Source organism: Gracilinanus agilis, chromosome 1, assembly GCF_016433145.1.
Source record: "Gracilinanus agilis isolate LMUSP501 chromosome 1, AgileGrace, whole genome shotgun sequence".
Taxonomy (NCBI): Eukaryota; Metazoa; Chordata; class Mammalia; order Didelphimorphia; family Didelphidae; genus Gracilinanus; species Gracilinanus agilis.
Window position 1 is genome coordinate 738904635 of NC_058130.1, and position 14266 is coordinate 738918900.

Here is a 14266-nt window from a genome sequence, read left to right on the forward strand (position 1 = left end):
GTTTAAACTGGGAGACACTTTAGAACATAGAATATAGAATGGAAACTGGAGCGGCGTTGGGGCGCAGAATGTCAGATCTGGAATGAACCTTAGAATACAGAACGTCGAGCTGTTAGGACTTTCGAACACAGACTAGCGAAGCTGAGCCCAGAGCTAGAAGGGTCCTGGGATTATCGGAGGGCACAAACCTTTTTGCCCTCGTCCCACTTCTCCTCCTCTTTTCGCTTCCCCTCCTCCCGCCTTCGGCCCCGCCCCACCCCGCCCCCGCGCCCTCCCTTCCATCCCGCGCGCGCTCCGCGCCGTCTTTTGCAGCGTCCCGACCTGGGCCAGCCCAGCCCAGCTGACGGGGCCGCTGTGTTTACTGGCCAGACTCGAGCGGGGAGCGGGGAGCTGGAGCGAGGAGCTGGGAGCGCTGGTGCCTGCGGGGAAGGGGCCGCTGAGAAGAAGGAGGGGACAGGGCCAGAGCAGGGGCCTGGGGGAGCCCCGCGCGCGGCCGAGGCCCACTCGCCTGGGGGCAGTGCCCAATCCGCAGCTGCGCCGTCCAGCCTCTGGCCACTGGGGGCTCGCAGGGCCTGGGCCGGGGCCGCGATCTCCGGGGAGGGGGCGGGCACGCGGGCGGGGCGCGGGGCTACCGCTGGACGCGGCCCAGCCGGCGCTGAGGAGGAGGAGAAAGAGGCGGAGGGGAGAAGGGAGGCGGCCCGGGCCCACGCCCCTCTCGGGCCCCTCTTGTGCCCCCGGGGGGGCAGCCCCCCTCCCCACATTTCCTGCGCGGGGCGTTTAAAGGACCGTGGGCACGGCCCGCCGCGGCCCGCGCTGCCCTACCTTGTGCGCGCTCGGGCTGGGATGGAGCCCGCCGCCCCCTGCTCCCATCCGCTTCGGGCCCTCTGACCCTCTGCTCGCCCACCCGTGCGGCGCCGTCCCCCGGCTGTCAGTCGGTGTGTGTCCCCAAGGGCCATGGGGGCCGCACGGCCGCTGACGGTCGGGCTGCCCCCGCTCCTGCTGCCGCTGCTGCTGCTGCTGAGCGCTTCGTGTGGCTTGAGCTCCGGAGAAGGTGAGTACCCAACTGGAGCGGAGAGTGTGGTCTGGATCCCAAAGCCGCGATTCTGCCTGGGTTGCAGCCCCGCAGGCTGGGGTTGCCACGGCCTGGTCAAGGGGAGCTGACCTTGGCCTCTGACCTCTCAGGGTCCAGCCACAGGTTTCTGGGGGAGGTCACCAGGATGGAGGTCCGCCCCAACCTTAAAATTCAGATAGGTCCATCATCTCTCAGGCTCTATGCCTCAGCCCGGGCCACTCTGGCTTCCTTTTTCCTTGTCCTTTGTGAGCCCCCATTGGGGGCCCCTTAAATCTGTCGTTCTGATTCACACCATCCTCTATCCTACCTGTGTGTCCTGGAGCAAAACCTAGTCATTGCCTGGGCCTCCAGGTCCCAGGGTGCCCCCACCCCTAACAACGCTGCCACTCCGACCTGGTGGAGATCATTGTGCCAGTGATTGCTGAAGAATGCTTTCCCCACAATCCCAGGAATGTCTGCCCCAGAATTAGGTTCCTGAGGCCCATAGGAAGGTCTGATTTTACATCTAGAAACTGGGATTTTGCCTTTCTCCTCTGGGAGTCTCTGAGTCAGTGGTCCTGAGAAAAGCAACCTGATGAGCCCTTCCCTCCTCTTCCCCCCCCCCCCCCCCCAAACCCAAGTGTGCCTTTCAAGGTTTTGTCTGTGGTTGTTCTCAACTCTAAACTGCTGTGGGAGGGGCTGAGGCCCAGCCTGGGTCAGTTATAGGGGAGGAGATGATTTGGAATGAAATGAGGAGGTTGGCCAGGAGGATCTCTCAGGTCCCAATCCAGCTCCAACATTGTGAGAATCTAATCAAGGAACCATAGATTTGCAAAGCCAAAGGACTTTAGAGATCCTCTCATTTTGCAAAAAGTAAAACTGAGGCTCAGAGAGGCAGAGACCTGCTAAGGGTTACACATCCAGTTCCTTCAAAGTATAGCTGTCTGGCTTTCTCCCCAGCTTCTTGCTCTATCTGCTTTGACCTGCTAATTCTTAACCCTGACAAAAGAACTTTGCTTGGTTCCTGTTCTTCTTTAAAGTTTCTTGTCCTGGCTGATGGTCTGTCCATAAACCAGGGTCTTTCCCTGTGATAGTCCATCTCCTGCTTTTCTGATAGATATAGAATGGTGTCTCTGGAAAGGGCTGCCAGTACCTCTCTGGGCAGGAACTCAGGTGAGATGGAAAGCCTTGCTTAGGACAGTACTTTGGCTCTTGGGCCCGTTTTCTCTTTCTTTTGGGGGGAACACCTGACTCTTAGGGCCTTTACAAGTGCTTTTACATCTGTAGCTCTTGGCTCAGGGGGTTTGGGGTTTCTTACTGAAATTGTTAACCCAGGGGAGTGTGGAGCAGCTGCTCCCTGGGATACACCTGGGCTCATTGGAGGAATTCCTAAGGCCCTCCTGACTGAGCTTCCACTTATCAGTTCATTATTATTTTTATTATTGAGAATTATCAGAGCTCAGATTTTCTGAAAAGGGATAGGGGAAGGTTTAGTGTCTATTTTCCAGACCTTATTGATATCAAATTCTTAGCCTTAAGTCTGGGAGAAGTAAATGAAAGAGGAAGAGGGCCTTCTGGATTTCAGGACAATGAAAGAGGTCATCTTTCTTCACCATCCCACCAAGCACTCGTGTGCTGGGGCTTGGGAATCCTCCAGGGGCAAGATACCATTCTTTGCTTCACAGAGCACAGTTTCTGAGTCAGAAGACTTGGGTTCAAATTCCACTTCTGATGCTTACTACTTGTGTGACCTCGGGGAGGTATATTAACCTCCCTGGGCCTTCATTTTCCTCATTTTACAAATTTGTAAAATGAAGGGGTTGCACTAGATGGCTTCTGGGATCTCTTTCAGCTCAAGAGCTGTGATCCCGTAAGAGAAGTTTGTTATTGTTCAGTTGTGTCCAACTCTTCATGACCCCATTTGGGATTTTCTTGGCAAAGATGCTGGAATGGTTTGCCATTTCCTTCTCCAGCTCAATTTACAGCTAAGGAAACTGAGGCCAATAGGGTGAAGTGACTTGCCCAGGATTACATAGCTAGTAAGTTTTTGAGGCCAGATTTAAACTCAAGATGTCTTCTGATTCCAGGTCCTGCGCTCTATCACTGTGTCACCTAACTGCCCTAACAAAAGTTTAGTGAGTTTCTAAGTCAAATGGAGGCCCAAATACGGGAAAAGGTAACTTATGTCCTCGATTTGGGTCTTTGCATGGACTGACTCCCTGGCGTCTGGAATGCACCCCCCCCCCCTCACCTCTGCCGAATAGAATCCCTCGATGATTTTTTTTCCAAAGTACAGCTCAGATGACATCTTCCACATGTGACCTTTCCTCATTCCACCCTGCGCTTGCTCCTCCCCCTCCCCATTGTTAGTACGCACTATCTCTTGAAATTACTTCCATATTATTTGTTTATCCTTTGTATTTATTTATCTGTGCACATGTTGTATTCTCCCAGGAGAACAAGAACTTCTTGAGATTAGCCCGACTGGTTCTTGCCTTTGTATCCCCAGCACCTAGTACAGTGCCTGGCTCCTAGTGGCTTTTATTTAAAGCATTCATTCAAGGCTTATTGAATTGACTCCAACCAGACCAGGGTGAGAATGCCAGATACCAAATGAAAGGCACAGGCCGTAAGTGCCCTAGGAGCTCAGGGGAGGGAGAGAGAGCAGAAGCAGTCTGGGAGAGCTTTAGAGAAGAGGTGAGTCTGGAGCTGGGCCTTCAAGAGTGGGTGGATTTAGAAAGCCAGAGAGAAAGGGAAAGGCACATTTTGATGACTGTGACTAGCTATGTTGAGCTGATGTTGAAAGTACTTATAGGGGAGCAGAGAGGCAGATTTCAGTAGATAAAAGGGGGAAAAATTCCTAACAATTAGAGTTTTCACAATGTGGAGTAGGCTGTCTGGGGATGGAGAGTAGTGGGGGTGGGTAGTGAGTTCCCCACCACATAGTAGGCATTTAATAGATGCTTGTCCTATTATATTGTATTGATTTTTCAGAAGCAGCTCCTATCATATAATCCAGAGTAATACAACTGTTTGTGATTCCCTCACAACCAAGGAATTTGTCAGGGAGGAAATAATGGGAGAGAAGAAGCCTGGAGGAAAGGAGACTTTGGGGATGGGGAAGAAAGGAGAGACATGATAGCCTCTGTCATCCAGTATTTGAAGAGTTGGCATAATGGAGAAATAAAGGATTAGATTTGTTTTTCTTGGCCCTATAAGGAAGAACAAGCAGCAATGGGGGGAAATTACAGAGAGGCACATATTTAGGCTCCATATATTGAACAACTTTCTAATTGATGGAACTAGCCATCCAGAAGTAGAAGGGAATGCCTTGGGAGGAAGTGAGACTCTTCTACTTGTAGGCAGAGACTGGAAGATCACTTGCTGAGTGTATAGTAGTGGGAATTCTTCTTTAGGTAGGATTTCTACTAGCTGCTCTTGAGGGGTGCCTTCTCCACTCAGCTTTGCCTTTCTCCTTTCCCCATCCCTCCTTTTTGTCTTCATGTTTCCCCACATTCCCTCTCCCTCCGCTGGCGTTTTCCTGCCTTTGAGGACCAGAATGATTAATCTAGATATAGTTTAGATTCAGATTAGGTTTATCCAGTTTGTGGTAACCCCCCCTGCCCCGTTTCACAATAAAGTTTGACTTTAAGAAACAGGCGTGTTGTGGCTTCTGTTGTTAAGAGGCCTCCTCGAGGAAAACCCCATGTTTGTTTCTCTTAGGAATTAGCTCCTTGCCAATTTGGAACTGGATTTATGACTTTTAAACTAGGATGTCACTTAACCGGGTGCTTAGCTGTTGCACAGGTTAAAGAACTCTGTTGCCTTTTTCCCTCCCTTCTGTATTCTATTTATAAACATCGACAAACGTCTGTTTTAGGCTCAGGGTGATATACTTTTGGGCAAAGAGCTAAGGATTTAGAGCCAGAAGAGCTGGGTTCAAACCTGGGACTTGTATCTTACTGCCTTTGGGAAGTCATTTCCCCTTCCTGGGCCTCAGTTTCCCCATCTGGAAAAGAAAGGAATTGAAGTAGAATGATCTCTAATTCCTCCCACAATCCAATCCCACAAACCTCTGTTACAGTGGTCGGCAACATATGGCTCTTTCTGCAGGAGCCATAAAATCCATTTTTTTTTTCAGGCGCTGTTACAGGAGCGGCACTGTGAGCACTGTATGGCTCTCCCGAAATTACATTTTAAAAAATGCGGTGTTTATGGCTCTCACGGCCAAAAAGGTTGCCGACCCCCTGCTCTATTAAGTGCTTTCTGGGTGCTAGGTAATGGGGATACGAAGACAAATGGAAACAGTCCCTGCCCTCAAGAAGCTTTATATTTTATTGAGAGAGGCGAGGGAGAAACAAGGTATACACAAAAATCCCTTCCAGGGATTGTATCTTGTTTAAACTTTGTATCTCTTCCAGTGGGGTGCATAGAGTTCTGTGCACAGTGAGGATTTAATAAATGTTTGACCGATGAATGAGCAGGAACCAAGTCAGGGGACATGTTTTGCTGGCAGAGGAATGCAGAGTAGGCAGGGATACTCAGGGCTGGCAGTAGAGACTGTCCAGGGTCTTGCCTAAAATTGATCTGAATGATCTGAAGAAAGAAATGGGAAATCATTCCAGTATCTCTGCCCCAAAAATCCCCAAACGGGGCCATAAAGAGTCTGACACCACTGAAAAATGACTAAAAACAGAGGTAGGTTTGGAGTGAATAGAAGGAAGGACCAACAATTCACTGGATCCTCAGTTGGACCAGGTTGCTTTGGAAGGTATTCGGGCAGAGGCTGAATGAATGACCGATTGTTCGGGATACCATAGAGAGGGTCTATGGTCAAATATCAAGTCATATAATGTAAAGACGGAGCTGGAAGGCAGCTTAGAGGTTCTTTAGTTCAAGCCTCTCATTTTAGAGATAATGAATTGTTTGGGTTCACGGAATCACAGAACTGGACTAGATGGTCTTAGGGCTCCTCTGACGTGAAAAATCTGATGATTTTTGTGCTGCTAACTGTTCCCATGATCCCCTATTTCTGCTAGTCCCGCTACATTTTCCATCCCCATTTGTGTTTGGTTAACAACTTGGAAATGGGGCCTCTTCCATTGATGCAGGGCTCTCAGACAGGGGAGTGCAGTGGAGAATGTGTTAGGTGGGAGTCATTGGACCTGGGTTCAAATTCCAGTGTTGCTGCTTAACCTCTGGTATGACTTTGGGCAAGTCATGTACCTTCTCTAGGTTTGAATTTCCTTGCTGTTAAAAGGAGAGAATTGGCCTGGATGGTGATTGAGGGCCCTTTGAACTCTAAATCTAAGAGAAGTAATGATCTATAAAGCCAGCATGTGAGGTGTAGGACTCTGAGGGACTCTGAGAGTCAGCAGGGTGGAACTGCAAGCCAGGAAAGGCCAGGAGATTAAAAAAAAAAACAAACAGGGTCCATTTGACTGTCCGTCAGACTGTCCATTGCTGTGTGGCCAGCGGGGAGTGAGTATTTTTGTCTGCCTCCTGCCAAGGGTTGAGAAATGGATTGTAATAAGAGACTCCTCGGCAGCCTCTCTCCTTAGACTGAATGAGACTGTTTTCTCAATTGGGAAACTTTCAATTTGGGTCCCAGTGGGCAAAGTGGGGACAGTTTCCTTGTAACCCTTCCCCCTCCTCCAGAACAGTTATATGCTCTGGCTGTGCAAGAAAAATTGGGATTTGAGAATGGCTGTTGGCTTTGCCTCTCCTAAACCACCCTGTAGCTTGTTATATGTGCATTGTCTTATTTGAACAATAACAGGTAGGTGCCTTTGTGATCTCCATTTTACAGATGAGGAAACTGAGGTTTAGTGAGTTTGAGTGACCTGTCCAGGGTCACACAGCTGGTTAGGTGTCTGAGATGGGCTTCCAATCCTGGTCTTCCTGACTCTAAGGTCCAAGTACCAATCTGTTGCACCCTCAAAAGTTGCAGAGCTGAAAGGACCTTCGTGGAGTCCAGCCTCTCCTTTATTTTATAGATGAGTAAAACAAGGCCTATGGGTGGTGGTTGGAGGGAAGAAAAGGACTTGCCCAAGGTCACAAAGACATATAAATTTTAGAGCGGAGGTCTGATCTGAAGTTTTATGACTCCAAATCTTGCCCTCTTTCTGCTAATGCCTTCTTTCTGAAGTCTGGTCCAAGCCAGCACTGCCTTCCTCTCCCAGTTCTCAGGTTTTCAATCACCTAGTTTTACTGTCTGCAGGGTATTTACTGTAAACCAAGTTTAAGTTCCAGAAACTTCTCCCAATCCAGACAGTGTTTTGAGCACCAACATTTGACAGCAAGTCTGGTTCCTCCAAGCAGCCCCTCCAGTATTGCAGTTAAACTAGTTTGTCCAGGGAGACCAGGGGCCCGCCTTCCACTTTGAGAAACTCAGGAACCTCTGCTCCCAGTCAGGGGCCTCCTCTTTCCCACCCTGCCTCCCCCTTTCCTGGAAGTGTTGACAAAGTTGATCACTCTTGGATTTTGAATAAAGTCATTCAGGAAAAAAAAGCCTTGGAAACCTGGCCCTGTCTCCATCTCTCTGGGCTCTCACCTTAGGGGGCTAGTGCCCTGGGAAGGAATAGGGCAGGGGAGATTGGGCAGTTTGGAGATGGGGGGGGGCTGGTTAAGGGTACATGGGGCTAGAGTTAAGGTTGAGCCCAGCCTTGGGGGTGAAGTGGGGAGCTAGGGCAGAGGGGGTTCTCTGTTTTAATCCATCTAACATGTTTTTAGCCTGGCTAGTCAGTTTTGAAGATCTGAGTCTCCTAAAATAATGTCAGTTTGGCATCTGCTGAATGCTGTGATAACAGCATAGTGATGCATACTGGCTGGCCAGCCAGATCTGGCCTCCAATGGCTTGGGATCATGGATAAACCCAGTCCTCTGCTATTGAATGTTGTGCATTTGTGTATGCAGCTAGCATTTATTAAATACCTACTGTGTTTATCCCAGCCAGTGCTGGGGATACAAAGAAAGGCAACTCTCCCCAACAAAAATAAAGCAAAACGTCGTGTGTGTGTGTGTGTGTGTGTGTGTGTGTGTGTGTGTGTGTGTGTGTGTGTGTGTGTGTTTTGGAGTGCTTATATATACAATCCTGCTAGGATGGATCCTTTGGGGAGCTTCTGATAGTTGGGATTTTTGAAAGCTAGATGCCTTATGAAAACAGGGAATAGAAGTTAGTTCCCTCTCTTTCACCTGCCTCTGTTTCCCTCTCTGCCACAGTCTTCCTAAGTTCTGCTTAAGATCCCTTCTTTAGCTTAGGGTGTTTTGTTTTTTTTTTTAATTTTAGTTTGGTAAACTAAACCCATAAACCCTTACTTTCTGTTTTAGTAACAACTCTAAGGCAGAAGGGTAAGAGTTAGGTAAGTGATGGCAAACTTTTAGAGACCAAGTGGCCAAACTGCAACCTTCACACAGCATATGAGCCCCCAGCCTTACTCCAGACAGGAGAGGGAGAAAGTGCTCCCATTGGCTTTTGGGCAGAGCGGTCAGTGATGTGATAAATGTCCTCAGGCACACATGGAGAAGGAGAAGGGAGCAGCCCCCTCCAGCACGTGTGCTATAGGTTTGCCAAAATGGTGCTAGGCAAATGAGGATAAGTGCCCAGGGTCACACAGCTAGGAAGTGTCTGAGGTCAAATTGGATCTCAGGACCTCCTGTTTCCAGACCTGGTGCTCTGTCACCTAACTGGCCCTTGTATATGTTTTTAAATTTCTGATAATTGCATTTCAAAATAATTGGTTTCCTTTGAAATCTGGTATATATTCTTTTATACATTTAAAAACCTGATTTTGGAAAGGGGGACCAGATGGATTTTTCGAGAGTTCCAGGATACAAAAAAGGTTGAGTCCCTGATTTAGATGTGGCATTATCTAGTGGATAGGGTGCTGCCTGGCTTGGAATCAAGCAGAAATGGGATCAGATCTTTCCTTGGATACCTACTAGCTATGTAAAATGGCTAGTCCCTTCACTCTCTGAACCTCAGGGTCCTCATCTGTAAAATGGAGATAATCCCTCAAGTATGTATCTCACTGGGTTGTTGAAATAATGAGGAGCAGCTTTAAAACACCATTTAAATGTCAGTTGTTATTGCTATTTGCTATCATCCTTCTTCATTATATCTTCTGAAGCCCCAAACAAAATAAAATCCTCAAACCACTCCCTTTCTAGCCCTGCATATATATACATATATAATTTGCCTGCCATCCTCCTTTTGAGAGGTGAGGTGTACTGGAGGCAGTTGTGGCCTTGGAGCCAGAGGATCTGGCTTCAAAGTCTAGCTCAGGTACTTAAGAGGAATGTGTCTGGGAGAAAAATCACTAACTTTTTTGGTCCTTAGTTTTGTTATCTTTAACCTGAAAGAATTGAAAGTTATCCCCGAGAAGAGATGAGAAAATGTATTTCCTTTCCTTCTTTGCAGAAGTGTATAACTATGGGTATGGATCATTGTATATGATATCAGATTTGGTTGATGGATTGGTTTTATTCAATAGCTCCTTCCTAGCCCAGTCTCTTTCCTTCTTCTTTCCCTCCTTGCCCTTTAAAAAAAATGTTTGACACAAGGAATTGTCCTCTGGGAAGGGATAGTCAGTCATACAGGGAGCAGGGAGTATATGCATTAATGAAGGTTGTATAAAAACAAACTATATGAATAAAAATTTCAAAAAAAATAGGGCCCTGGAGACAGGAAGTCCTGGGTTCAAAGCCGGCCTCAGACACTTCCCAGCTGTGTGACCCTGGGCAAGTCACTTGACCCCCATTGCCCACCCTTACCATCCTTCCATCTATGAGCCAATACTCAGAAGTTAAGGGTTAAAAAAAAATAGGGCAAGGGGGGGTTGGACTCAGATCTCTAAGGCCCTTTTTCTTTTTGTATTTTTCCAACTACATATAAAAATTATTTTTTAAATTATAAAACCAATTTTTAGTATTTTTTTTAATCCATAGTCTCTTTCTCCCATCTCTTCTCCCTCCTAAAGAAGGCAGGTAATATGATATAGCTTGTACATATATCATCATATAATGCATGATTTTGTCACATTGTGAAAAAGGACACATTGTTTACATTAGAGAAAAAATCATGGGAAGAAATAGAATGCTATATTTCAATTTGCATTAGGGCTCTGTATGTTCCTTCTATGGTAATAGATATCACTTTGATAAAAAACTATTTTTAATATTCATTTTTAAAAATTGAGTCCCCTTTCCTCTCACTGAGAAGGCAATTTGGCATAGGTTACATATATGCAGTCATGCAAAACACATTTCCATATTAGTCATGTTTCGAAAAAAAAAAAGATCAAAAAGAAAATACACAAAATAAAGAAGGTAAAAAAGAGTATGCTTTGATCTGTATTCAGATTCTTATCAGTTCTTTCTCTGGAGGTGGATGCTGTTTTTTATCATAAGCCCTTCTGAATTGTCTTGGATCTTTGTATTGGTGAGAATAGCTAAGCCATTCACAGCTGATCGTCATACAACATTCCTGTTACTGTGTACGATGTTCTGCTTACTTCACTTTGTCTTAGTTCATTTAAGTCTTTCCTGGTTTTTCTGAAGCCATCTTGCTCATCCTTTCTTATAGCACAATAGTATTCCATCATACCAAGAGTTGTTCATCCATTCTCCAGTTGATGGGCATCCCTTCAATTTCCAATTCTCTCAAGTCCCTTTTAGCTCCCAAACCTGATCCACTGGATTTGGACCCCAGGTACCTGAGTTCAAATTCCAGGTCAGCCACTTGTGTGACTTTGGGCAAGTAGGGCCATGGTGGCAAACCTATGGAATGTGTGCCAGAGGGGGCTCTCAGAGCCCTCTCTGCAGGCACACACACACCATTGCCTCAGCACAGAGTTTATTACTAGAAAACCAGAGGGACATGGGGCTGGGTTGCTCCCCTCCTCCTCTCCATGGACACCTGGGGACATTTTTCACATCATCCACCCCTCGAAAAAGTTTGCCATAGCTGGACTAGGTCTCTTCTAGCTCTGGAGCTAGAAGCTGTACTGGAGTGAATGGATTCCCTGGTCCTCCAAATAGGAAGAACAAAAGCCTTTCTTCCCCAGAAACAATGTTGCCCAAATTGACTCCTTGGTCTTGTGAGCCACAATACTGTTGCTAGAGCAAATAGCTGTAACTTGTATCTCAGTGTCCCCCACAAGTTTCTCACATAATGGAGGAGACCTAAGACACTGTAGTAGAGTTTGGCTCAGATTCTAGGTGTAGGGGAAAGGGGACAAGAACCTCCTAGCAATAGGGACTGGAGTTCATATCTTAGATGTTAGGATTTAAACCTAATGAATGATCAAATCCACCCTCCTTGTTCTCCTAGGCTCAATTTCCTTATCTGTAAAAGGGGATGATAATAAGAACACTTACTTCCCCACTTTGTGAGGATAAAAATGAGATTATATACACCTTCTCAAACCTTAAAGTGCTATATAAATGCTAGCTATTATTATTACTTTTACCACTACTAATTATTGTTATTATATAGATTCTACTCAACTCATTAAAATTTGATTAAGATCTTAATCTGCACCAGGTACTTCATTTGTTTTATAGATGGAGAATCTGAGGCCCTGGGTGATGAAGGAAGGGCCTTGTCCAAAGGCCTATGAGGTAGTGATTGGCAGCACTGAAATTTAAAATCAAGGTCTTCTGACTTCAAACCCAGCATTCTTTCCATTGTACATGCTCCCTTAATTGGAGAAGAAAGAGGAGGGAGGGATTCCCTGAGCTGAGCCTGGAAGAATGGCTGGGTTTTTACCAGGGCATTCCAGGCAGAGGAAAGATAGTACGGCAGAGGTCCAGGGATGAGGCTGTGAGTGAGCCTGGTGGGATTTGGAAGCAAAAATTAATGTTTTCAGTAGTAGAAGACTGGATAAGAGGGGGGTGGATATTGAATGCAGGGATAGAAAATGTGGATTTCACCTGGCAAATTCACGAACAAGGGTTTTTATTTCACTTGCAGGCAGTAGAATAATAGAACCGATATGTATTGGGCTCCTAGTAGATGTAGAGACCTGTTCTCTTCTATTTTAGGGGAGAGACGTGATAAAAAATTTGGATAAGCCATACCCTGCCCTCATGGAACATTTAACTTAATAGAGAAATAAGACATAAACAGAGATAACTATATATATGCACTATGTTACATGATGAGGAGATATGTAAAGTGCTTCGCACACTTTTAAGTGGTATCTAAATGTCAATTATGATGATGACAATGATGATGATAATTGCATCAGAGAGAAGCTGTATTATGAACATGGAGTGAGAGTCCCCAGGAGGCAGAGTTTTTGGTTTAGCCTAAGTACTTCCTAGAAATTATAGCAGTAGCAAGTTCCTTATCATAGAAGGTATCCAATCAGAGGCAAGATCATCTCTTGTCAGGAGGTAGTTGAGGGGTTTCCAGGTTACAGGTGGGAGGTTAGACTTAAAGACTCTTGAAAACCTCTCTCTTTCCTTCTCTGACATTCTAGGTTTCTATGGTGAAAGCCACATTTCAGGAAGAATTAACTTTGGCAGTAAGTAAGTGGAGCCAGGCTGTATGCTGGACCCTATTTCTCTCTCAAAGCAGCCTTTAGTTACTTTTTTTTTTTTTTGCCACCATATCAAATGGTTGACTCATTGAGTTGGTGTCCACTGGAACCCCTAGATCTTCTTTAGAAGCACTTTTCTGGCTAGTCCTCTCCCATTTCTTCCATGTGAAGTTGATTTCTATTCCCCACTTTTTCAATCTTTTTCACAAAAATTAGCATGAGAAAAATTGTCAAATACCTCACTATAAAATGAAAACATTCCCTTGTGTCACCAGGAGAGTAACCCTGTCATGTAAGGAAGTAAAGTTAGACTGCCCCATCCTGTTCTTGATGAAATTATGCTGGGATCACTGCTTCTTTTCCTAGATATTCACTAACTATCCCTTAATAATACGTTCTAGAGGACAGCTAGGTGGCTCAGTGGATTGAGAGCCAGGTCCAGAGATGGGAAGTCCTCGGTTCAAATCTGGTCTCTGATACTTTATGACTGTATGACCCTGGACAAGTCACTTAACTCCTGTTACCTATCCCTTATCAATGCATAGTATTGATTCTAAGATGGGAGGTTAGGGCTTAAAAACATAATAATACATTCTAGAATTTTGCCAGGAATCAAGGTCAAGTTCACTCACTCACAACTTGAGAACTGTATTCTATCACTTTTTTAAAATTGGGACAATATGTACCTTTCTCCTCTCTTGTCTCTTTCCCTTTTTCATGATTTTTCATTACTTTCATTTCTTTTTCCCATTTTTCTTCAACATGTCTTATTTGATTTTTGAATTCCTTTTTGAGTTCTTCCAGCGCTTGAGACCAATTTTATATTTCTTTGAAGTTTTGCACATGGTTGCTTGGATTTCACCATCCCCTGTTGATTCTGTGCTTTGCTCTGTGTCACCATAGAAATTTTTGAGTATTAAGATTTTCTTATGCTGTTTGCTCATTTTCCCAGCCTTTCTTTGTGGACTGGGAATTCTAAAAGCTGCTGATTCTGTCTCTTATGCTGCTGGGTTGCAGGGCTTAGCCCTGTGAACTACTTTGTCCCAGGGCTAGGTCTTCATCTTCATTAAGTACAGGCTTGAAAGAGCCCAGTGCTAACTATGGAGTTCTGGACCTCTCTGTGGGACTGGTGCCAGGGCCTAGGACTTAAAGTGGTGGGTTTGAGATGTTCTTTTGTTGGTGCAGTCCATGTCCCGGGATCCTGAAGTTAGCCTATGCCCAGTTATGGAACCTTGAGCAGTAGGTGTGGGGTGGGGGTCAGTTTTGTTTCCAGTTCCCTCTTATCCCATGAAAATCAACTCTTTCTGCTTACCTTTTAAGTTGTGTTCATCAGGAGAGCCCCCTCACTCTGTCTTGCTGTTGGTTTTTGACTCCTGTTGTTTTGAGGCACTTTTTAAAGATTAGTTTAAAGATTGTCAGAATGGTTTCAGCTTTTGCTGCTACTGTGATTTTTCAAAGATCATATCAGTGATAGATAGTGGGCCACCAATCAAATTGGCTAGTTCTTTTGGAGCCTAAAGAGGTTATTTATCTGGGCTTAGTATCTTGAACTCATCAAGGGCAGCTAGATGCTTGCTCTCATACCAACTCCCCAGTTATCTTGGGTATCAACTTCTTATTCATTATTTTTGTTCTTTTCTTTCCAATCCAAAGATCATTCTTTTTGGCAGGA

The 14266-nt window shown here is 45.6% G+C and overlaps 1 protein-coding gene across 1 annotated transcript in view; it reads left to right on the forward strand.

The window, feature by feature from the left end:
* The first annotated feature begins 954 nt into the window (after nt 1-954).
* The window catches only part of INSR (insulin receptor), a 167501-nt gene continuing 154189 nt past the window's right edge, over nt 955-14266 (forward strand). Inside the window, exon 1 of the mRNA XM_044685385.1 lies at nt 955-1080. Coding sequence (XP_044541320.1) covers nt 955-1080 — 126 coding nt within the window. The remainder of the gene's footprint in view (nt 1081-14266) is intronic.